This window comes from Erithacus rubecula, assembly GCF_903797595.1.
Source record: "Erithacus rubecula genome assembly, chromosome: 4".
In the NCBI taxonomy this organism is placed as follows: Eukaryota; Metazoa; Chordata; class Aves; order Passeriformes; family Muscicapidae; genus Erithacus; species Erithacus rubecula.
In genome coordinates this window covers 16,611,769-16,634,589 of record NC_136686.1, presented here as the reverse complement: position 1 = coordinate 16,634,589, position 22,821 = coordinate 16,611,769, and the positions used below count along the sequence as shown (strand labels likewise).

At 36.2% G+C, this 22,821-nt stretch overlaps 1 protein-coding gene across 4 annotated transcripts in view; it reads right to left on the bottom strand.

Annotated features, from left to right (window-relative positions):
* Positions 1 to 22,821, bottom strand: part of PARPBP (PARP1 binding protein) — a 38,468-nt gene that overhangs the window by 13,616 nt on the left and 2,031 nt on the right. For all 4 annotated transcript variants that reach the window (XM_079303613.1, XM_079303611.1, XM_079303614.1 and 1 more), the window contains exons 3-7: positions 16,654 to 16,881; positions 15,663 to 15,770; positions 14,071 to 14,241; positions 12,368 to 12,522; positions 1,814 to 1,997 (exon numbers count right to left, since the gene is read on the bottom strand). In XM_079303613.1, coding sequence (XP_079159739.1) covers positions 1,814 to 1,997; positions 12,368 to 12,522; positions 14,071 to 14,241; positions 15,663 to 15,770; positions 16,654 to 16,881 — 846 coding nt within the window. The remainder of the gene's footprint in view (positions 1 to 1,813; positions 1,998 to 12,367; positions 12,523 to 14,070; positions 14,242 to 15,662; positions 15,771 to 16,653; positions 16,882 to 22,821) is intronic.

Here is a 22,821-nt window from a genome sequence, read left to right as displayed (position 1 = left end):
CACAAAGGACTGTGCTGGTTGACCCTGGGTAGCTGCCAGGTGCTCGCCTGCCAAGCTGCTCTATCCCTCCTCCTAAACAGGACAGGAAGTGAAAATATTTTGAAAAAAGCTCACAGGAGTAAGATGAGGACAGGTTGTTCACTTACAAATCACAGGCAAAACAGACTTTATGAAATTAGTGCAATTTATTGCCATGCAATCATAATGGGACCCCTTCTTCCCAGACTTAACTTCACTCTCAATTTTTCCACCTCCTTCCCTCAAATGGCACAAGAGGATGGGGAATGAGGATCACAGCCATTCCTAACACTTAATCCCTTCTGCTTCTTCCTCCTTACACTCTTCCTCTTCTCTGTGTGGGATACAGCCCTTCATGAACTTCCCCACTGCAGGTCCTCCCCACATCATCAGGATACAATCATCTTTACTATCTTCTGCCTCAACAAAAATACTGGCAAACATTTCTACAGTCATTGGACTATGAACTTCTGGAGAACAGTAAGAAACAAACATCATTTTGGAAAAACAATGGTGAATTTCCCTAGAGGAATGACATTTTAATAAAGTGCTTTTACCTGGGTTATAGTGAGCCACATAATTTTTTAAAAGTTTTTTTGTTACACAAGTAGCTAAATAAAGACAGAACTGATGATAGTTATAATTTTCCCAGATGAGGAGAAAAAAATAGAAGGATATGAAATGAAAACAGGGAAATAGAATGCACAAATATTCATATCAAACAGGAAAATGAGGATGAAATATACATCCATACTCAGTGGAAACGTTTAAACCAGCTTAACTAGCCAGTAGGGTCTGGCTGGTTTTAGCTGTCTTAAAAAAAAAAATAAAAAAAAAAAAACGGACACTGAAGGTTTGATTAAAATCTGTTAAAAATCTTTTGCTACCATGGCATAAAATGAATGATTTCACAAAACAAAGCACCCTAACAATTCTAAACACATTTGGGGTATCTATAAACCTTTTAAAATTTGTTAGAAAACAAAAAAACATTTGATATCTTATACATCAACAATGCAAAGTAAAATAATTAAAGTTTTGATGACTTTTTCATCACAAAAATATTATCACCTAAACCTGAGTAGATTCACAGTACATGAACCACAAATAGAAGTTTTGTATTATGCCCTCAATATCTGGCTTACAGAACCAAAAATATCCTGATTCCTTCCATGAAAACAAAGTCATTAATAATTTCATTAGTGTCTTGAAACACCAAAAGAGAAAAACTTACACATGATTGTTTTGGGCTTTAAGTCCCTTCTCACTCCACATTTTACCATGTTTTAGATTTTTTATATATTTAACCTTACTATAAATGCCTTGCACTTTGAAATGCTTGATGCTGCACTAATTAAATTGGGTGTATTTTAATAAAAAATTACTGATACATGTTCTCAAATCTTAATTTTACTTTCATGAGGTTCTTTTGTTTGGAAATTTGTTATACATTTACTGCTTTGAAATTAATGGCAAATCTGACACTTCTAAGTATCTACATTTATAATAACTGCACAATCAAATTAAGCTTTGAAGAGTATATTATTTGGAACTTTAAGGTAAGAAATTTAGTTTATGTAAATAAGCTGTTTGATATCCACAGTGTAATCCCCAAGGATAAGTCTTTCAACAAGTTTAAATTCACGGTGTTGAGGAAATGACTACTTCTATGCAGTTAGGAAAAGGATTATACTCTATGGATAGTTCTTTAAAATGAAAAAGAAACAAAACAGGCAAAAGATATTTGCTTTCTTATAAAGCTAAATAGTAAAAAGAACAAAAGAAGTCCCATTACCCGTGCTGGACTGACTCCAGTAGTGCTAGCAGTCAAGGTTTCCTGTTGTGAATCAACAATATTTTTAATCTTCAAATCCAAATCTTGTACAACTTCCTCTACTGCCTGACAGAAAGGATCCCCATTGCTTCGGCCTTTTATCAAATGCATCTTCACTGTTGATAGAATTTGGCCCCCTGCAATTCTGAAAATAGGCACAGGGTCATCTCCACATTAATCTTGGCAACACTTTTGTACACCTATTAATGCTGAACATAGCCAGCCTTCACTGCTTATCAGAGAGGACAGCTTTCATCTTTTAAATCAAAAAGCAGCGTAGATGTATCATCCAACACAATAGTTTGCTAAAAAGAAAAAAAAGGATTATTAGGAATACTCTGAGCTGCAATACAAAACTAGCTTCTTAGAAGCTCAAAGAAAAGTACTTTCTTTAAACCTGTATTTACATTTTTGCTCATAAACTGTTAAGTATAAACAATTTTTTTTCACTCAAACATCCATTCCTGTTTAATACCCCATTAGATTTGACTCTTTGGTATTTTGAAGCACCTTCACAAAGCACAAATCTTCTTTTGGTTTTATTTAAATAAATACTAATTAGACCACATGAACATCACTATTAGCTATAAAGGCACACTCCATTAATCTCTTTCTTCAGCAAATATGCCCAACTACTTTAATTAAAGATTTTGTGAAAAAGAGAATAAGCTCCTTGAGTTAAAAGCTTAATTTTTTTCCAGTACCTAAACAAAATGATAAGTATGTTTTACCATGCTTTAGCTTGGGCAAAGAAAATAAAGCATTATAAAAACTGCTCAGCCTTCCTATATAATAACACATCTCTTCCCAAAAGCTGGGGTTTTTCCCAAATGAGGTTTGCAGTTCACATCAAAGCAGAAATGCAGCCTCCTGAGCTGTTATTGGCACCTACAGCAGAATTTTTAGGTACATTTATGATGCTGTCAAAACCCCAAAGTAATGCCTTCATTACTCCAGGTCACATAGCCAAGAGTGACATGATGACTCAGTTTTCAACTTCCTCCATCCTTGCTGGTTTTGCTCATGCTCCTGCCAGCTTGCCCTAAAAGGATATCTTGCAAATGCAAATAAAGATGCATTTTGTACACATTAAATGCTGAAGACTAGTTTTAGATTTCCAGATAGGAGAACCTCCATCAAATGAAACCCTGCATGTCTACATTCATATAAAAGATAAAATAATTGGGCAGAACTAGGTAAGACTAGGAACTGAGTCAGAGGAAAAATAGTTTGTTTATATTGTTTCCACTTAAAATGCATGGAGGGAACTGGGCCAGGGACCTTACTGTTTTGGCTTATTCTGGCTGAACAAGACTCCTGTAAATAACTTGAAAAACCTGACATTAACATGAAACTTGGGGATGGGGGGGGGGGGGATTATTTTGTTGTTGTTTTTGTTGGCTTCATTTTAACAGGGAGAAAACAAATATTTCCACACAATTCTCAACTTCAACTTTTACAGATTAAAGATTATACAATTCACATTAGATTTTCAGGCTTCATTAAATAGAAAAACTTGTGCTTTGAAGAAATTTAAGTACAGTGTATGCACTTGGCCAAAAGAAAAATCACCATGTCAATTCTCTGTAGACAGGTCAAGACCCATCCAGATCTTGGAAAAATGAGTTTAAAAAAAAAATTCAAACTCTATTGTACTACTTTTCCAAACCCCACAATTCAATCTAACCACAAAAGAATGAAAAGTTCAAAGGGAGGGAAAAAACAATCCACTGCAAGTTGTCAAGAGGTAAGAGGAAAGCACTGTTGAAGAAGAGTTCCGTTTCAGAGATGCATATAGAAACTGTAGCCACATCTCCTGATAATTCTTGCCAGACTGATCTGTTTTCCTCAATCCCAAACTTACATTTTCCAAAATCATATCCTCAAATGAGGAAAGTATTGTATTAAATGAGAACTGAAACTAGAACTTCAAGACAAACGAGCAGGTAAATGGATTGACTGAAATTCCTTGTGAAGATCAGGTTCAGTTATTTCTGTCTACAGATATGTTGAATTTATTTGTAAATAAGTAATAATTTTACCATTTCCACACATTTACCATATATATATACACCCATATGTATGTTGGAAGAAAAAAATTATAAAACTAGTACTGGGCACCAACACAATTAATATAAGTATGCCTTTAATTTAAATGCTTTGCATGTAAGTCATCTAGAGATTCATAGATTTTTCAATGAGAAAAAGTAAGAAACTTTTCACAAAAACATTTTCTGTGTTTTATTTTTTTGCCTCTATTGTCCAATGCCAACTAAACATATTTGCTAGTAGAAGTTCATTTAATCTCTTCTTCTCCCCATATTCCTTCTCCTTTTCCAGGAATGAGTTCCAGTCTCCTATCAGATATACAGAGTACTAATTGGAGCAAGGAAAAGGAAAAGTTTATTTATACTTCAACTAGAATTTATACCAACAGGCCAAGACATAAAATGCTGATTCAGTGTGTGTGGATTAGCACTGAAAAACCCTGCCACAGATTATACCCTTTTACACCAGAAACTTTACACTGTGTCATTAGTCATATATATATTCATGTATATATATTTTAATAAATAAATATATATATAAAGTTGAATCTAGTTATTAGATCCATTTCTAGTGAGGTTCAAAAATATTAAATAAAAGCAGGATGATAAAAGGAAAATGCAGTAAAAAAGCACCTGGGGTGTTTGGGGTTTTATTTCACGAAGATGACACCCTACTACAGATTGCTCTGATATTACTCTTTTATACAGGTATTTTACTCAGAAGATCAGTTGAACTTGAATGAACTTTAAAAATACAATATTGCACTAAAAAAAAAAGTTTATAGGAATAAAATGAAGTTGGAAACTGTTATCCACTTAGCAACTCCTAACAGAAAGAAGAACCACAAAGGTTTGTTTTAAATATGGAATTACAAGGGCATCTCTGATGATAATTTTTACAGCAGCAAAAGTTTGGAATTTTTGTTCTTTTTAATTCTGAAAGAAAAGCAAAAAAAATATCCACATTCAAGAATAAACTTGATTCATTAAACAAAGCAATGCCGTTTGTCTAAGGCAATTGGAAAGACTTTATCCCTTCTAGTCAGTGCTCCTGCTAAAAAGATTTCTGTGATGTTCCATTCAGATCACAGGCTACTGATATGAGGTACTCTAGGATAAAGAGCTTCAGCATCACTGAAAAAGATGAAGAGTTTCAGTATCCATAGTCTTTTAAACTGCATTGAAAGAGGACTCTTACTGATCCAGTCAGTAAATATAGTCATCAGTTGTGACTGTGGCAGAGGTTGTAAAATAGCAATTTTTTAAAAGCTAGAAATATGATTCTGTTCAGAGTCACATGCAGCATTTCTTTGTTCAAAAATTACAAACTGAAAGAAAAATCATCTAGGAAACTAACATCTTTTCCTGTGATAAAACCAAAGAAAATTCACCAGTATAATTATAAATGGAAGAAAAACCCTAACACTTACTTTAGAAATAGCCACCTTCCACTGTCCAACAGAATGCTTAAACACAGATGCCTGGAGTCAGTATTACTGTGGCAACACTCCAATGAACAGATCCAGTCAAGCCCAAATGTGACCATCAGCATGAAAATGCAAATATTTTAGACCAACTGACAGAAGTGGCCTACCTTCCTCAGCTTTAGCCAGAACTAAAACAGTAGATAGTTCAAGCAGGATTCAGCTCACCTGTCTCATAGCTAAAGAACAAATGTCTACATACAGATAAAATGAATCATATGTTAAAATGCAGTTTGCACCAGTGCTTCTAAAGAGAGTTTTTTAAAAATAGTGAAATATAAAACTCCATCTGTTACCCAGGCACTGGACAAATCTGATCTTCTGTCATTGGTTTCTTTTACTAAAAATAGTCACAGATCATGTGCACACTGGAACCCTCTTTGCCTTACATCATCTGAGTCCCAACCTCACCCTTTTCTATTTCATTTTCCTTATCAAACTATCTTTTCCTATGTAGAAGTAACCAATACCATACCTTGTCTATTTTGCTCCTGAGATTGTTATATCAACAAGCTCACCTGCTTATAAAAAAAATCCAAATTACATTAGCAAGAGCTCTTCCTCCAGAACTCAGGCCTTAGTGTGAAAAGTTGATATGATGCAGGAGCACTTTTATTTCTTTTCTGGAAGTACATATATTTTGGGAAAGACTAAAACAGCATAAACAAGGAAAGAAAATATTGAGGATATCAACAATATTCAGAACCTGGAAAAAAGCAGAGCAGAGTCCTGAAGTTTATTCCAAGAACAGAAAAGAATATATCAAGATTCTATTATACTAAGGTCAATATTTTTATTCATGCATTTCAACTCCACAGGTAAAAAATAGATGACACATATACAGCTATCTGACTTAGGTAGTAGGAACAAGTGTCTTAAAAGAAATCACAAACACTAGTGATCACAGGGTGGGAGATCACAGCCTTTTTTCTTTGTTATGGATTTAAGAGATGCTTTAGAACTTGACAATCAATCAGTTAGCCAATTTTTAATTTAGAGCTATAGGAAGAGAGCAGCAGTAATTCCAGTCTCAAACACATAGCAACAAGATGCCAACTAGAGCTCAATCTACCTGGGTAGAAGAGCAGGACAAAATTTATCTAGGAATCAATGCAATACAAATGCTTCTAACAGAGCAGTAACTGTGCTTCTGAAGCAAATCTAAAGGCTTATTTCTTATGCTATGGTTGTAAGTTTATAAAAAAAAAAAAAAAATCAGCACCTCATGTTCATTTGGATTTCAAAATTTCAACAATAAAATCAGTGAACTTATCTAGATTTTAAAAATACCTATAAAAAAGAACTGCATCAAAGCACGCACAGTGGATGTATGATTATTCATTTAATTTTCAAACAGATCAACATTAAGTGAAGACTCTTCCTTGGACCCTTTGGAGTTTCATAGATTCTTATATCCATAAAAAAAATAGCAAAAAAGGAAACCTGTTGCAGAGTATTTTTCCATCTTGCTGCTGCTCCTGCTTTTGCTGTATTGGCTAAAATTTCTCTTAAAGCTTCATGGAAGAAACTAGAGTGACTCTTCATATTCTCTGTCCCAAGCTTTGCTACCCAAGTCTGGTGACAATGTTACTATAAAAGTAAACAAGTATTCTTCCCAGAATGAGTCTTGATAAGAAGCCATTGAATTCCCTATGAGAAAGTTCTAAAAGGCAAAGGCTCTCAGGCAAGCTGTTATCAATTATAATAACATAAATTATATTATACTATAATAATATTACGAGCACAGGACCATTCCATCACAATACTTAGGAAAGTATGCAGAAATATCAGCAGGCCAGCTTGGCTAAATAGTGAACTGATGACAGAGCTTGAATGCAAAAAGGCTTCACACAGAATGGTGAAGAAGGGACATATTACAAACGATCTAGAAACATCACCCAGGCATTTAGGGATGTTATCAGGAAAATGAAAGCTCAGCTGGAATTGAGAATTACCAAGAATGTTGAAAGACCTTCACCTGCTGAACAAAGAAAATGAGGGACCTTTGCTGAAAGGCAGATTTTTGCAACAATGTGGACACAGATAAACCAGAAGTACTCTGTGCCTTCTTTGCACTCAGTCTTTACCAACACTGATTAGAGAAACTTTTCAGAAAAGAACTGCCAGCAGTGGATAAAGATCAAATCAGGCTTCACTTGACAGTACTGAGTACCTTCAAGAACACTGAACCAAACAGATTGCATCCAAGAGCCTTTACAGAATTGGCAAATGCCCTCATAAGACAACTTTATATCTTCAAAAAGTCATGGTGACCAGATGAGGTCCCTGACAAATGGAGAAAAGCAAATCTTTGCCAAAAAAAAAAAAAAAAAAAAAAAAAAAAAAAAATCCAAACCCAACAAACTAAAAAACACCAAAAGGACAGTTTGGAGGATCACAAGTCCATCAGCCTCACTTTGTTCCTCAAGAAAATAATGCAAAGTGTTCTAAGATCACATATCTGGGCACATGAAGGATTAAGTAGTAGCTGGTAACCACCAGCATATAGTTGCCAAATGTAAATTATGCCTGACCAATCTGTTTTCCCCCTAAAATAAAATTACTCAATTTGCAGACCAGGGGAGACAATGGCAGATGCCATTTCTCTTAATTCTATCAAGGCTTATCAACACTATCAGAGAATACTCTCAACATAGGAGTATTGATGTTACAGTCTGGATGGATGGATGGACAATTAGAGGAGTTAACAATTGGTTGGATCATCATGCTCAGAAGGTAGCAAACATGTTGCAACAATGGAGTAATATAGGGGCCTACCCTGAAACCTGGGTTTTGTCCTATTATTTTTGGCAGTGACTCTCTAAAATTACATGCTCATCCAGTTTGCAGATGACACCAAATTGGATGGAACAGTCAATAATGCTCGAGGGCAGAACTGCCACGCAAAGATACCTAAAGAGACAAAAGGAATGGGCTGACAGGAACCATATGAAATTCAACAAGACATGCAAAGCCTTGGAAAGGAATAACCCCTCACAATGATACAGGCCGGGGAGCAGCTTTGTGTGAAAAGCCTTGGTGCATGTTCAGCAAGCGAGCAGCGAGCCAGGAGCATGCCTTGGCAGCAAAGAAGGGCTACAGTATCCTTGGCTGCAGCAACAGTAGCGTAGCCAGTAGTCTGAGGAATGTGATTATCCCTCTCTAATCAGCACTCGTTGGACCAAATTTAGAATACTGTGTCCAGTTTTGGGCCCCCAGTCCAGGAAAGACACTGATAAACTGGAGCAAGTTCGGCAGAGGGCTGCCAAGCTGGTCAGGGAGACATGCCCTGTGAGAAGCAGCTACGGGAACAGCTTGTTCAGCCTGCAGGAGAAAAGGCTTCAGGGGGATTTACTAACAACTTTCCAATACCTACAGGGTGGCAAACCAAGGAGATGGAGCCAGACTGCTCATGTCGACAGACAGTAAAAAAAAGACAACAGGCATAAACTGAAACAATAGAGGTCCCAACTCAATATAAGAAAAAAACCCCCACAACTTTTCACCGTGAGGTCAAAAGCAGTGGAATAGGCTGCCAAGAAGGAGATTAAAAACCTCCAAGGATGGAGACTGCACAAAGCTTGTCTGGACAAAGCCTTGATTAACCTGAGCTGACTCCATAATTGACCCTGCTTTGAGCGGGATGTTGGACCAAAAACTTTCTGATGTTCCTTCCAACCTGAATTATTCTATAATCCTAAATTTAAGCAATCCTATATACAATGTTTTGCATATGCTTGCACAACTTTCCAGCAACTTTAGACCACAAACCTCCAGGGCTGTGTGAACGCTGTCCAATTAACCCAAACATCCAGCACAAGCCTAGATAGAGCCCAAAGTGCTTTCTCTCCGCAAACACTACCGCACCTCGAGATGCAAGCACAGCTTCTCAAAGGAAGCGCATCAGAAACGTGGTTTTCGCTGTGGAGGGGCAGCGGAGCGCAGCGACACGGGCGGAGGGCGCTGCGGGGCCGCGCTGCGGGCGAGGGCAGCGGGGCGAGGGCAGCGGGGCCAGGGCAGCGGGGCCAGGGCTGCGGGGCCAGGGCTGCGGGGCCAGGGCTGCGGGGCCAGGGCTGCGGGGCCAGGGCTGCGGGGCCAGGGCTGCGGGGCCAGGGCTGCGGCAGAGCTGTGCGATACTGACACCCAGCGGCCGCTGCCTGCGCCCAGAGCAGCGCCCAGCCGAGGGGAAAACACGCTGCCACGCTCCCAGCCTTGCCACTCTACAAAACCAGGGGGATTTTTCAGTGTGTGTGTGTACACGCATCCCCCCGTACCAGCCATCAAGCGCAGTAACCAACGTGACAAACGACCTTCGATCCCTCAGTTTTGAGTCACACTTTGTTAAAAAACTTGGGGAAAGTCATTTAAGGAGTTCTGGCCTAAAAGAACTTCAGCTTTTCATTTATACCAACAGGAGTTTTCAGATCATAAGGTGTATAATAGTCATCCCTTTCATTGACAAATACAACATTGATATGCCCTTTGTCAAGATGTAAAAAAGTGGAATATCCAAGTTCTCCATTTACTGTATAACATTGTCCAAGTCTTACATGTACAAATCTATAAATGGCTTTAGCATTACAGGTTTTACAGCACCCCCAAATGTTAACAAATATTCATGCTACTGATTCTTGAAAGATTAGCAATTACTTCTAATATCAGACATCTAAAGAATGAGGAGAGGCAAACAATTTCAACATTTCAGAGATGTGTAGAATATTCAGTCTTCAGTGAATACACCAAGAAACTACCAAATTTCATTTTGTCTTTCCATTCTCCTGCTACCAGGAATGACATATTTGAACCAAACCATCATAGTTTGATTAAACTTCCACTCTGTTGGACAGATTTCCCTTTGTTCATCTAATCTACTCTTCACTTTCTCAGCTGAATGATGGGGAAATGTGAAACACATTTTTGATATTCTCTATAGGTTAGCAGATACTTGGTTGCACAATATCTCCTAAGTTCAAAATATTTTTAAGCACTTCCCACCACTGTCCAAGATCTTCAGTTTGGTTTCTAGATCCCCAAAGCAAAGGAATCAGTCATATGAAGAAAACCTCTTTTCAATGTGTGTTCCACGGTGACCCACCATTAATTTGGCTACTTTGTATTTTGTGCAATTACAAGTTTCATATCTTCAATGTAACAAAATAAGATTTCCAATCATTAAGTGAAAAACACAGCATTTGTTCTTGTGGCATAGCCAATACAGAGACCTGGTCACTGCAGGTTGGCTTATCTTTGCATCAGAGAAACAGCAGTGCTTCAAACAGGTTGTCTAGTTTGCTCCTGGATTTCTCAGCGGGTTTCTACAGATGAAACAACTCAGGATTCTGCTGCATTGCTGCCTTTTGCCCCCTCTGATCTTTACTTTGCAGCAGTAACGAACTAGAAAACATTTTTTGCATAGAAGTGGATCCCTCTGGAGCTCCCAAGACATGACAGACAGGACACAGAGTCCTCATCCATGTGACATACCAAAAACCTGAAAACATCTATAGATACACAGATTAAAAACATGAAAAAAAAAACATTGTGAGGGTATAAAGCCCATAGGGGGTATGAGAGGTGCTACAAACAGCACAGTACAGCCACCTTCCACTCCTGGTCAGCAAAACAAACAGCAGTACTTACATGTGTACAGCCAACTTAATGCACACACCAGCATCTGACATTAACAAGACTTATATCCCAAAATAAATGGAACAGCAGATACAGCAGGGAAAGCTACACAATAAATACCTGAATGCTAAAAATCATTTCTGAGCTCTAGAGAATTCACCCAGTGAGAAACTGATAACTCCCAGCAACTATCCCACTCTGATTTTTCACACATTCAAACATTCTCTTTGAAAGAGATGAGTAATTATCAAGATGCCACATTTTACATTACACTTTTCTGAACTGCATTTACCTGAAAATGTCTTTTCATCCTAAAAAGTTCATGCACATAAATATTTTTCCATGTCTCATTTTTATCAATATACAGGGCCAGACATGATTTAAATAAAAAAACCAGCATATACTATATGTTGAACTAAATCTTTAATCACCAGCACAGACAGTATGTCTCTGGCATCCAGGATGTTGAAATGAAAGAACAAAGCAGCAGAATAAAAAAAATAAGACAAAACTGCAAAACAACTTCAGAAATACTTCCCACTTCCAGCTTCAATGGAAACTGAACATTAACTTAAACAATGTTTACTTATAACATTTTGTTTTCCACTGTGAGGATTAGACTCAATTCAAACTTAAAAAAAGATTCTTTAATATCAAGAATAGAACTATTATAGCTGATTTGCCAAAGTTCTGTATGGAAAAATTACTGATTATAAAAGGCAAAATTATTAATTTCTATGAAGCTTAAGAAAGTAGCTCTTCTCTCTGTAATAATGTCATCCCTTACCAATTCAAACCCTTGTATTACATTTACACTTCTCTAATTCATCAAACATTTATAAAACTGCCCAAGAGACTAACCTCAGTTCTTCAAACACATTCAAAATCAACAATACCACCAGAGCCTCCATAAGAAGTAATTTTTATGCTTCACTTATATAGCTAAAGTAAATGAAAAAAAGGCTAAATAACCAACATTGTCACTTGTTAGCAGCAAGAAAGATTCCTTTATATAAGGGTAAAGCAAAATGAAGGAATTAACTAGCAAGAAGTAAGACACATATCAGTTTATGTACTTATGTACTTAAGGTGGAAATCATTGCAACTTCATTTACAACTAGGGAAGTAACCAAACTATACATAGATTTGATAGAATTTCAATACAAAAAAGCTCCAAAAATTCATAAGCTTACACCAATTGTTTTTCAACTATATTTTTAAATAAGGTTTAATTTTTAAATACTTACTCTGAATTCTTTAGTAAGTACATTATTTGATTTTCTTTTACTCTTTTTGTTCAGGCGTAAGAAAAGGAGGTGCTCACCAAGACAAAAATCTAACAGAAAATCTATTACCTTGTATTTAAGATTTCACCAAGAATCTCTTGCAGCTTGTCAATAAAATTAACAAAGTTGGAAAGCCCTTTCACATGGGCTCTTAAAGGATCATAGAAAGAAGATGCAGAGTCTCTTCCTCCAAGTTCTATGGTCCGAATAAAAGATGTTGCCATCTATTAGGAGAAACAAATATCAAACTGTAGACAGACATGGACTGCACATATGCTTTCCTACAGGTCTGCAAATTGTGTAACAGCTGGCTGATAGCAGAAATAACTTACCTGAAATAAAACAATGGCTCTTAATTGCAAGCTTTGTGCATCTCACCACAAATATTCGCAAGATCAATACTTAAAGAGCACAGAAGCATTAAAAAAACAAAAAAAGCACAAACCATAGTAAAAATAACCCAGCTAATTTTATGTTTACATCAGCCTTTTGAAAGCTCAGGACAAACAACTTATTAAAACATGGTACAGAACTCTTTTGTTGTTGTGGCTGTTTAAATGCTCCTGCTGGCCTCACAAAAACTACTATTATATTCAGAGTGCTCTCTATGACCCAAGGACAATTTTAACATAAGCATGTAAAAGCAGACTTCAGCTTACAACACTTTTCAGAGATCCAAATAATGTATACTCAAATCTTCTAAAAATTTATGACAGCTAAGGCTTCTGTCATCTTGAAAGTGTCCACATATTTTTATATGCCGTTAAGAGAATTAAAAGATCTGCCAAAAGCATACCTTAGAGTATGCTCAACCTCAATCCTCAAAATTTTAAGGCAACAGTAAGAACAAAAACCCTAGCAGCTGTCCAGGAAGGTGAAAGAATAACAATTCAATAAACTTTACACAGACACAGAAATGTTAATTCCACACAAATTTTAATTTCAGAGTACAGAGCGAGATCATAGAGCTATTAGGACTGGAAAGACAAAAACTCCAATTACTCTAGCACAGAAAGTAACCTTGCTGTCTGCTTGCAGTATTCTTGTCTTTGTGCTAAAGATTTCCTATGGATCAAGTACACAGTTCACAGGACCTTGCCCTCCCAATGGCAAATACTCTAGTTTTCAAGATCAGAAGAGATAACTTCTTTACACAGTAAAGAAGTTCCCCCTCTGGCAACTGTGAAGAACACATGTTAAATCCAGTCCAAACACATAAGGTTTTTTATACAATGTTAACAGAGCATTAGGAGCTAAAATAATTAAACCTGGAACCTAGATTTCACAAATTTTCCATAATTATTCAACCATAAAAGTTTGAGAATGCAGCTGCTTCAGTGACTATATATCCAAACTGTTTTTAACTTAGACTGCTGTTGTGTGTACTGAGGTTACACTGCATGCAAAATTTAATGACTGTTTTGAGTATGATGGACTACAGTGGTTCTTTGAAGAAAGAAGTCTTCTTTACCTTACTTCAACTATTTCTGAGACAGCTCTGTGCTGAAAACAACTACTCCAAGATGCCATTTAGAATTCTTGAGAAACACACAAACTATTTCTTCTGTCCACCTTGAGATCCCATGACCAAACAAGCACTTGTTTCTCCCCCCAGAATGTATTGTCTTTTTAGTTTTAAGATTGTGTTCATGGTGGTATTTGACTTGGCTTGCAAACATCAGCATTGTCATATTGGATTAAAGTCACATTCTCTGTTTAGAGATTTACTTCATTGACCCCAACCTCCAGGAAGATTCATTTGACACACATACCAGGAAAATTGACATTCTTCTCTCCTGTGAGGCATGTTTCAGGTTAGTGAAAGCTTCTCTACCAAGTCCTCTGTCAGGAACATTTAGAATATGAGCCAGTGCCAGATCATCCTTTGAATTCACCAAAAGGCTTAAATATGAACAGACAAACTTCTTTGCCAGGACTGTCACCTGCATACAAAAATATCACACAAATTGGTCATCCCACTGCTAAATTATGTTCCATTTTATTTTAAAGTTAATTAGACGCATACTGATGTAATTTTTGGAAGAATAAAAATTCACCTTGCATCATTTCAAATTGCTACTTTATGCATGAGGATTCTGGAAGTCTTGATGAAAACAAACATGATAAGTAAGTTAGAACTGAATATATGGGACTTGAATATTCACAAGGTGTTTGAGGGTTATTAAAATTGGCCATAAATTTCTGTTTAGAAACCTCCTCACAGACTTCCCTTTTCTACCTCAAGGCAAATACTAGCACCATTAAACCATGTAAGAATTTGTCATTAACTTCAAAAAGACTTTAAAGATTTTAAACTACTTGCCAGCTCTCCCACAGATTCAGTAGTTTTTTCTCTTGGCTTCCAGGGGATTTAAATCAAAGAAACTGGTTCAGTTTGGACATCAATTGTGAACCTGCTCCACTCACATAACCAATAGATAACATTCTAATTTCTAATACTTCAGCACTGTCCTGGACCCTTGGAGAAAAACAGGCCCAGAACTGAAGACTCTGCAGTATTGTTGCAAGAAGAAGGGGGGAAAAAACAGAAAATAAAGAAAAGAGGTCTGTAACAGAATTACATATAACAACAAAATTTATACCTGCTGCAGAATATCTCCTCATACCACAGTATGTACACAACAAAATACAGTTACAAACCCAAACATGTACATGCGATAGAATGCAAAGACAGTCCTCAGAGGAGGAAAAAGAGCAAAGAATATTTTTACTGCACAAGTCAGAGCAGTAAGAAATCCATAGTGGTAGTGGTAGATGTGCTGTTTACAGGAGAACCTCAATTCAGAAAATACTTTCTTGTTCAGAAATATTTTGAATTATATTCAAATATTGATTTGAAATTACCATTTATTATGAGAAAAGCAAGTTTGGAAATCGCTAAAGCTCCAGCATTTCAAACACTGCTAGAAAGTACTCAGAAATTCTTATTTTGGTGGTTGAAAAGGTCAAGTCCTCAAGTCCTCTATTGGGACAGCCAACTTGTTGCTTTGCTACAGCTACAGCAGCTATTCAGATTTCTTCCATATGTAAGGGGGTACAAGCTAATAAAATGAAATCAAAGGAGATTGCTTCATTTATTTAAAGTTCAGACAAGGTCTGAGTGATGGTATATTCGTAGAAAAATTTGTTCTACATCAAGTGCCTGTCATTCTGGACTGTCTTCCAGAATACAAGAGCCTTATACACACCTACAGTACACTCAGGTTATACAGACCTTGGATACACAGGTTTTCATTTCTTATAACCCAGCCACAAATGAATAACAGTAACTGGAAAATAAAACTGTTATATTCAATCTTTTCAATAGATACAGAACATTACAAGAGACAAAAATAATTTTTACCTTCATATGCTCCTGGCCCTGTCTGTTGATTCGTGTAGGAGTAGAAAGAACAGAACCATTATTTTCTTGTGCATTCATTACACCAGAAATAAACTCCAACAGTTGAACCTTTAATAAAAAAATCAGAGTAAACTTAAACATGAAGATAACTAGAAAGTAAACGTAGTTTTAAAACCTGGTGTAGACCTCTCTGTCACTTTGCTAGTGGTTGAGTTTAGCACAGCCCTTACAACCTACTTTTAGTTTTAGTCTTTAAAAGTACAACTGTTTTAGTAGAGAAATTAAGCTTAAGATTAAAATTAACTATAAATTATCTCAAGCAGTTACATTATACATTTGCACTAAAAGCCACTGCTTACATTTTAGAGAAAATTTAATATGCTATGCCAAGTTTAGGAAGAGCTCATTAACCCACTCAAGTTCTCTATCTTCCCCACAAAAAGCATGAGGAAAAGAAAAACATTAAAAACCCCAAATAAAAGACCTACAATAAAATAAAACAGAGCCGTGACTGAGTGGCTGAATTGGAACTTGTGGAAAAAAAAAAAAAAACCTAAAATTCAAACACATATATTATACAGAAGTTTTGTTTAAAGAGCATAGTTTTCAAAATCATAATAATTTAAAATATTTTGGTTGCACATCAACATACAACCAAAACACCATGATGCATTAATAACTAAGATTTGTTTCAGCTTTATCAATTCTCTACAGTTTATTTCTCAGGCCAGATTATGGCAAGGGGTCATTTATTCATAGAGGAGTTGTGGGACTTCACAATCCAGCAGGACAGCAGAGAGAAATAATTTGAGTGAACTTAAGACTTCTTTATAATATTTAGTAATTTAAACTCAAGTGCTTCCCTAGCAGAAAAGCAAAGTAGCTGGTGAATAACCCACAGCTCCTGTGTATAATCAGAAGTGTCATAAATCCATAACTGGAACCAAAAACATGCCAAAAGATAAGAGGTCAAGCAAATATAATAACTTACAGGGGATATGCTTTCATCTTCAGCTGAAAGTCCAAGGCTATAGCACTTCTGATATATGTCTATTAAATCTAACATATTGCTTCTTGCTAAGAAAGCATGATAGGCTTTTTTCACATCAGCATAATTTTCAGGTTCTTTCATGTTTTCATATAATCCCAGTTTGTCACGTAACAAATAGTTCCAAGTTTCCAACACATCACTAAGTGGTACTGTGAAACATCCATGATGCTGATAGAACCAAAAAGAGAAAAAAAATATGTTTCATATTCAGCATAGCTTCAAAAATAAATTTAAAACAAGCTGCATATGTATTTTAAAATCTACCATAACCTAAATTTATCTCAAGGTCTTACTTATAGTTGAAGTTCTTCCACTGCTTTGCATTTACAGTTGAATTTTGTTATATTCTGTCAATATTTGCCCCTGATCTTTAAAATACCAAGCATGTATATCAAACTTTACTCATGAGAAGACACAGGGAATGTTGCAGGACTACTCCTTGCATAAAGTTCTTTATTTGCAGAAATAGTTTTCAGCATGGCAGTAGGTAGTAAATAGGGCTTCTTTGTTTCAAGTATGGAAATTTTAAAAAAGCCTTTTCTTTCTTGTGTTAATACAGTTATATTTTATCATAACATTAACAGTGTTGCTACACAGTCCTAGTAAATATATTAAAGCCAGAAACACCCCCTCTGTTACTACTATAATTGACATTAAATCAAATAATTTTGACAGCAAGAGTAATGTTCCATGTGCCCCTCTGCCTTCTCCTCCAACTACTTGCTCTTACCACCTTCTCTTTCACAACCTGTCCTCCTCATTTCTGTCCACACCCTGCTCTTTAAACTGGCTACCAGTCCTCAATTCCTGCTGGTAAACGTTTGTCCACACTACTGGTATCTAAAGCATTTCCCAATATATGGCAGCAAAAAAAAAGAGGTGTTTTTCACCATGAGATAAATGCCTAGTGACCAAATAACAAGCCTTGCTATGCACTGTCCATAATGACTGATGGCTCCTGCCTAGAGCAAAGGTTTAATTATATCTCATGATATTTCCACATTAAGCAAATTAATTGCATATAAGCACCATTAGCAACAGAACATATGAAATAAGAAAACATGAGAAATTCTAATAATTTAAGTTGTTCCAGCTCAAATGATCCCTTCTTTGCTCTAACATATTTAGCACAACCTTCTTAGTAGATCTCGTTAAAAACATGATTAAAAAATCCTGAAAGTCAACCATTTTGATATTGTCTAGGCAAAGAACTAGGAGTGAAAAAGTCTAGAAAATATCTAGAACTCACACATATTAGTTTCAGAGCACCTTCTTGCCTTCTAATTTGTGCTGATAAATCAGCACTATGAAGTTACATATTATTCCACATATTACCAGAATATTAAAACTGCCTATATGTTTTCTGAAAGCCACCTCATTTTCATTTCAGCCCCTCAAAAAATTGAACATATAATCATATTATAACCCAATTTAAACAGACCAAAGCAGCAGTAGATGGGAAGAAAATGTTGTTTTCTCACTTTATTTTGAATCAAAATCCTTCAGAAGTACCAAGTTAAAGTACAACTTCATAAGGTATCTAATAAATCAAAACCTTTCGTCACCAGATCAAGGGCCTGCAGAGATTAGTAAAGTTTATGTTAGTGCTGCAAAAATATTTTAAATCCAAATATTGCATTCCAGATATTAACCTTTGTGAGCAGGCATTCACTGTGATGGCATATTCCATTACTTACACAGTCAATTTCTCAAGTATCTGGTTTTTGAATTGATTTTAAAAATACTGTGGTGTTCTGTAGTAAGTATTTGTCAACTGGCTAATAGCTTAAGGAAGTTCAAAAAGTCCCATGTTTTAATTCTATTATAGGCAGTGCAAATATTCCATTTCATAGGAATGGAACCCATAAAGTATTACAATGCATCTTCACTTCCTGGTAATGCACCATATTAAGTTACCTGGAGACTCTCATTTTAGAATGTTTGAAATTCAGCAGCAACACATCATGCTTAAAGACACTATTTTTTCTATTTTGTAGGTATTGTAAGTTTTCTAGTCGTAACTACTCAGCAAATCAATTTCTACTTTGACAGCAAATTGCTTTAAAAACCAAAAAGGTTGTGCATTTCAGCTTCAAAATGTTGGCTTACACCTTCCCCAAACATTGGCTCACCAACCCTTTTAGGAATGCATAAAAGACTGCTGTGCTTAACTATCACCTGTGTTGGGTTAATTCTTCCCAGGCATATCCTAGACTGCAGCATTGTTTTCTGGCTTTGTCCTTGAGTTGTGCAATTCTGCACTCTTGTCACCTCTAGCTCTGCTCAGCCTTTGTTGCTTCCTTACACTCTCACACAGCAGAGGAGTTCCCAAACTTCAAGGGGAACATAAAGCACATTGAGGTAGGATAAAGCAGCATTTTTAATAAGTTTTCCATTATACCAACAGTGCTGTGCACAGATTGAGAAACTGGTTCACGTGAACATGTGGCAGCTGTTAGGCTGCAAGATGCAGAAGCAGTGAAGTTACAGGCTGATAGCCCAAGCTTAGAGAAATGACAATATTATAAAATAATAATACATAAAATGACAATGGCATGGGTAATCAACACCTTTTTCTTTGGGTGGGTGAAGGGGGGTGTTGAGGGAAAAAGTACCAGGGCACAAGAAAATAGAGATATTGTCTGTTTAATGAGCACTAGAGAGGTATTAGATATATGGGTCAGTAGAACAGCAGAATCATGGAATAGGCAAAGTAAAAATTGTACTCACCTAAACAACAAACAAGCATTTTCTAAAGCCAACACCATCAATTATAGTGGTAATAAAAAACAAAAGATTGAAAATTTAGAACCCTGCTAGTTAGAAACAAACAAAACAAAACACCACAAAACAAAGGACTTTGTTTCCTCTTCTACCCCTCAAAACAGACACCTGTTATACTATAGAGAGAGGAGTGGGAAGGAGAAAAAAATCCTATTGATAAGGAAGATGTAGCAAGAGTTTTAACACCATTAAAACAATGCCAGTTGTTAAACAAAAACAAAAAAAAATTAAAAATACATGAAGCTAACTTATAGTTATGATTTGATTACACATTAAGGGAAAGACAGGAGAACAGCCTCAGTATATAATTTCCTTTAAAAAAAAATGCAGGAAAATATTTAATACTCCAAACTCTTTGGTGAAAAAGAGCCCTGTCCTTTGTAGAGAAGGCTACTCAGCACTGGAGAGACTCTTAAATACTGTGTCCAGTTCAGGGCTCCACAGTATGAGGGACACAGACACACTGGAGAGAAGTCCAACAAAGTTCACACATCATCCACAGACATCATTAAGGACAGAAGCATTTCACATATGAGGAAAGGCTGACTAAGGTGGGGCTGTCTGGAGAAAAGAATGCTCAATGCATAAAAATATCTGAAGGCTATGTGCAAAGAAGAGAGCCAGGCTCTTTCCTAAGGTGCCCAGTGGTAGGAACAGAGGCAATGGGCACAAACTGAAACACACAAGGTTGCTCTGAACATCAGAAAACACCTTTTTACTTGGAGGATGCCCAAGTACTGGCACAGGTTGTCCAGGGAGGTTATGGAGTCTCCATCCTCAGAGAATTCGAAAGACACCTGGACCTAGTCTTGGACAAGTGGCCCTGCCAGGTTGCCCTACTTGAGGGAGGATGGATAAGATGACCTCCAGAGCTCCCTTCCAACTTCAACCCTTCAGTGATTCTGCAAAAAATTAATCATGCTGAACAACAGCCAAGAACAACCTCACCTAGCAACATCATTACAGCAGCATCATTACAACATATTAAAAGCAACACAGCACATAAAATTGCTACAAAGTTAGTCAGGAGTGTCTCATTACCAAAAGGGAGACAGAACAGTTTAAGGGAGTAACACTGTAAAACTGCATTTTTCTTCATTTGCCGACACGGAAACAGGATAATTTGGAAAATAATCTCAAGAAATACAAGACACTAAAACAGAACATAATAGTCCTTAGTCAGCATACAAATGCACTCATGGAAGCACAGAAGAGAACTAAACCACACACCAAAACTGCTTTTATACAGAATCAGAAATACACAAACACAAATTTCTAAAACCAACAAGGAAGCAGTTTCTCCTCCAGTAACAAAACTCTCATTCTAGAATTGATTTACAACCCATTTAAGTCTAACAACTTAAACTCACAGATTCTAGAAAAATAATTGTTTTATACAATTCAGTTTCTCATTGCACTAGCTAAAACAACCATAGTCTGAAAATGACAGATGATTATTTGACCTAATAACTCATCTTCTACCCCTTCTGATCCACAGGTACAAACAGTCAAACTAAAGCAATTACCCAGCTGAACTTCATCTTGAAAACTGTTATTACTATTTCAAACCTTGAGGAAGGCTCTTCTCCTTGAAAATGTATTTTAGATAGATCTATACTAATCAATCTAGGTGAAAGATATTTGCTTCCACCACAGACTTATGTCACTTGTCTTTATGCCACATGCCTACAACTGTGCTACAAACCAAAGTATTTTCAGAGGGATTCAGAGCATAGATTTCCTTTTTCATCCCTGCTGTTTAATCAAGGTTTATCATCCTTTTGCTACCCTTATTCTGGTGAAATTTAAGATTCATAGATTATGAAGCTTTTAAACTTTTCCAGAGTTCTTCAAAAAGCTTTATTATTTTTTCCTTTCCACTGCAGATACTGATACCAGTTAAAACAACAAATCCATTAAAATTGTCCAGGCTGATAAAGGAAGACAAGTGTATTTTGGTTGTTTGTGATAGGTTGGATGTGTTGGGTTTTTCTCAATACAGACACTCAATAGCCTGCTAATGAAATTATTTTTATTTGTAGTAACTGACTTTATCAAAATAGATTTCCATTCTACAGGTGTTAACAATTCAAAGTTATTGCATTTAAATCAGAAACCTAACGAGGGATATGCCTGCAACTTAAAACTCTGCATCTTAGTTTGAAGTTTCAGTGCTGAACAAAAAAAAAAACGGACATATTTTGCTTCAAGATTGTGAACTCCAAAAGGGATACCATCTAAAGAAATTGTGCTTCAGAGGCAGCCCATGCAAATGCTAAAAGAGTTTTAATCCACATATATATGCAAGCCAAGGTTTGCCTTATTAGAACAACTAGCATAATCAGAAAAAACAAATCAGGTTTTTGAAAACTCGCTCTTTCTTCAGATCTGAAGGACAAGCTAAACAATTCAAAATAAAATTAATTGAAAATAACTGCTGTAATTTCTGTTAGATCTTCTCTGAAAGAAAAGATATTTATGGAAAAGAAGAATATTATCTGGAAGAGGAAAAGAAAGGAGAAAGCAGAATAAACTAATTACCTGTAGCAGAAGGGAAAAACTTATTGTAAGGAAAAACAGGAAGCAATGAACCATAACCTTTTCATGTCTGTAAGTTTTGGCATACAGCAGAACATCACATTTTAATTCTCAGAGCTAGCTTTGGAAAACTGTTTGTAATTTTGCCTTGAGAATAATAAGCATGACAAACAGTCACCCATCTTAATAAAGTTTTGCATTATTGTTTTATCAGTTCTCCAAGAGTTAATTTTGGTGCAGACTAATTTTCTCATTTTACCTACACAGGTATTATGAGGACACCAGGCCCCTGGCTGGAATATACTACATTTGTGAAGTACAAATGCAGTGTCTTGGGATTCTAGTATCCTTGCTGTAATGTTTCTGACAGGGGGGGATGCCTTAATCAGTTTTATCTTTTATGCTTAGACAAGAGATATCCCCAGTCTGCACATTGTAGACTACAAATTTTTCTGACACACAAACTGAAGCAGGTTTTCTGTTTGTTTGGGTTTTTTATTGGCTTAGGGATTTCACTTGGATGTGGTTCTGTTGTTTCTGGTATGTTTGTTTTGGTTTTCTTAAACTAAAGATTTGTACTACATGTTTGATTTACTATGCAACACTTGAGTCTTCTGACAACAGTCAGTATTGTTTTCATCAATAATTAGATTAATTGACATAAAAAGGTATTGTTAGGTTACTAAAACAAGTATTGCAATAGCTCTCCTTAGATGAGACACAGGCAAAGGCCTGACTGAATATTGCAACTGTTTCTGGCATGTTTCAGACATCCTCCAGCTTTGA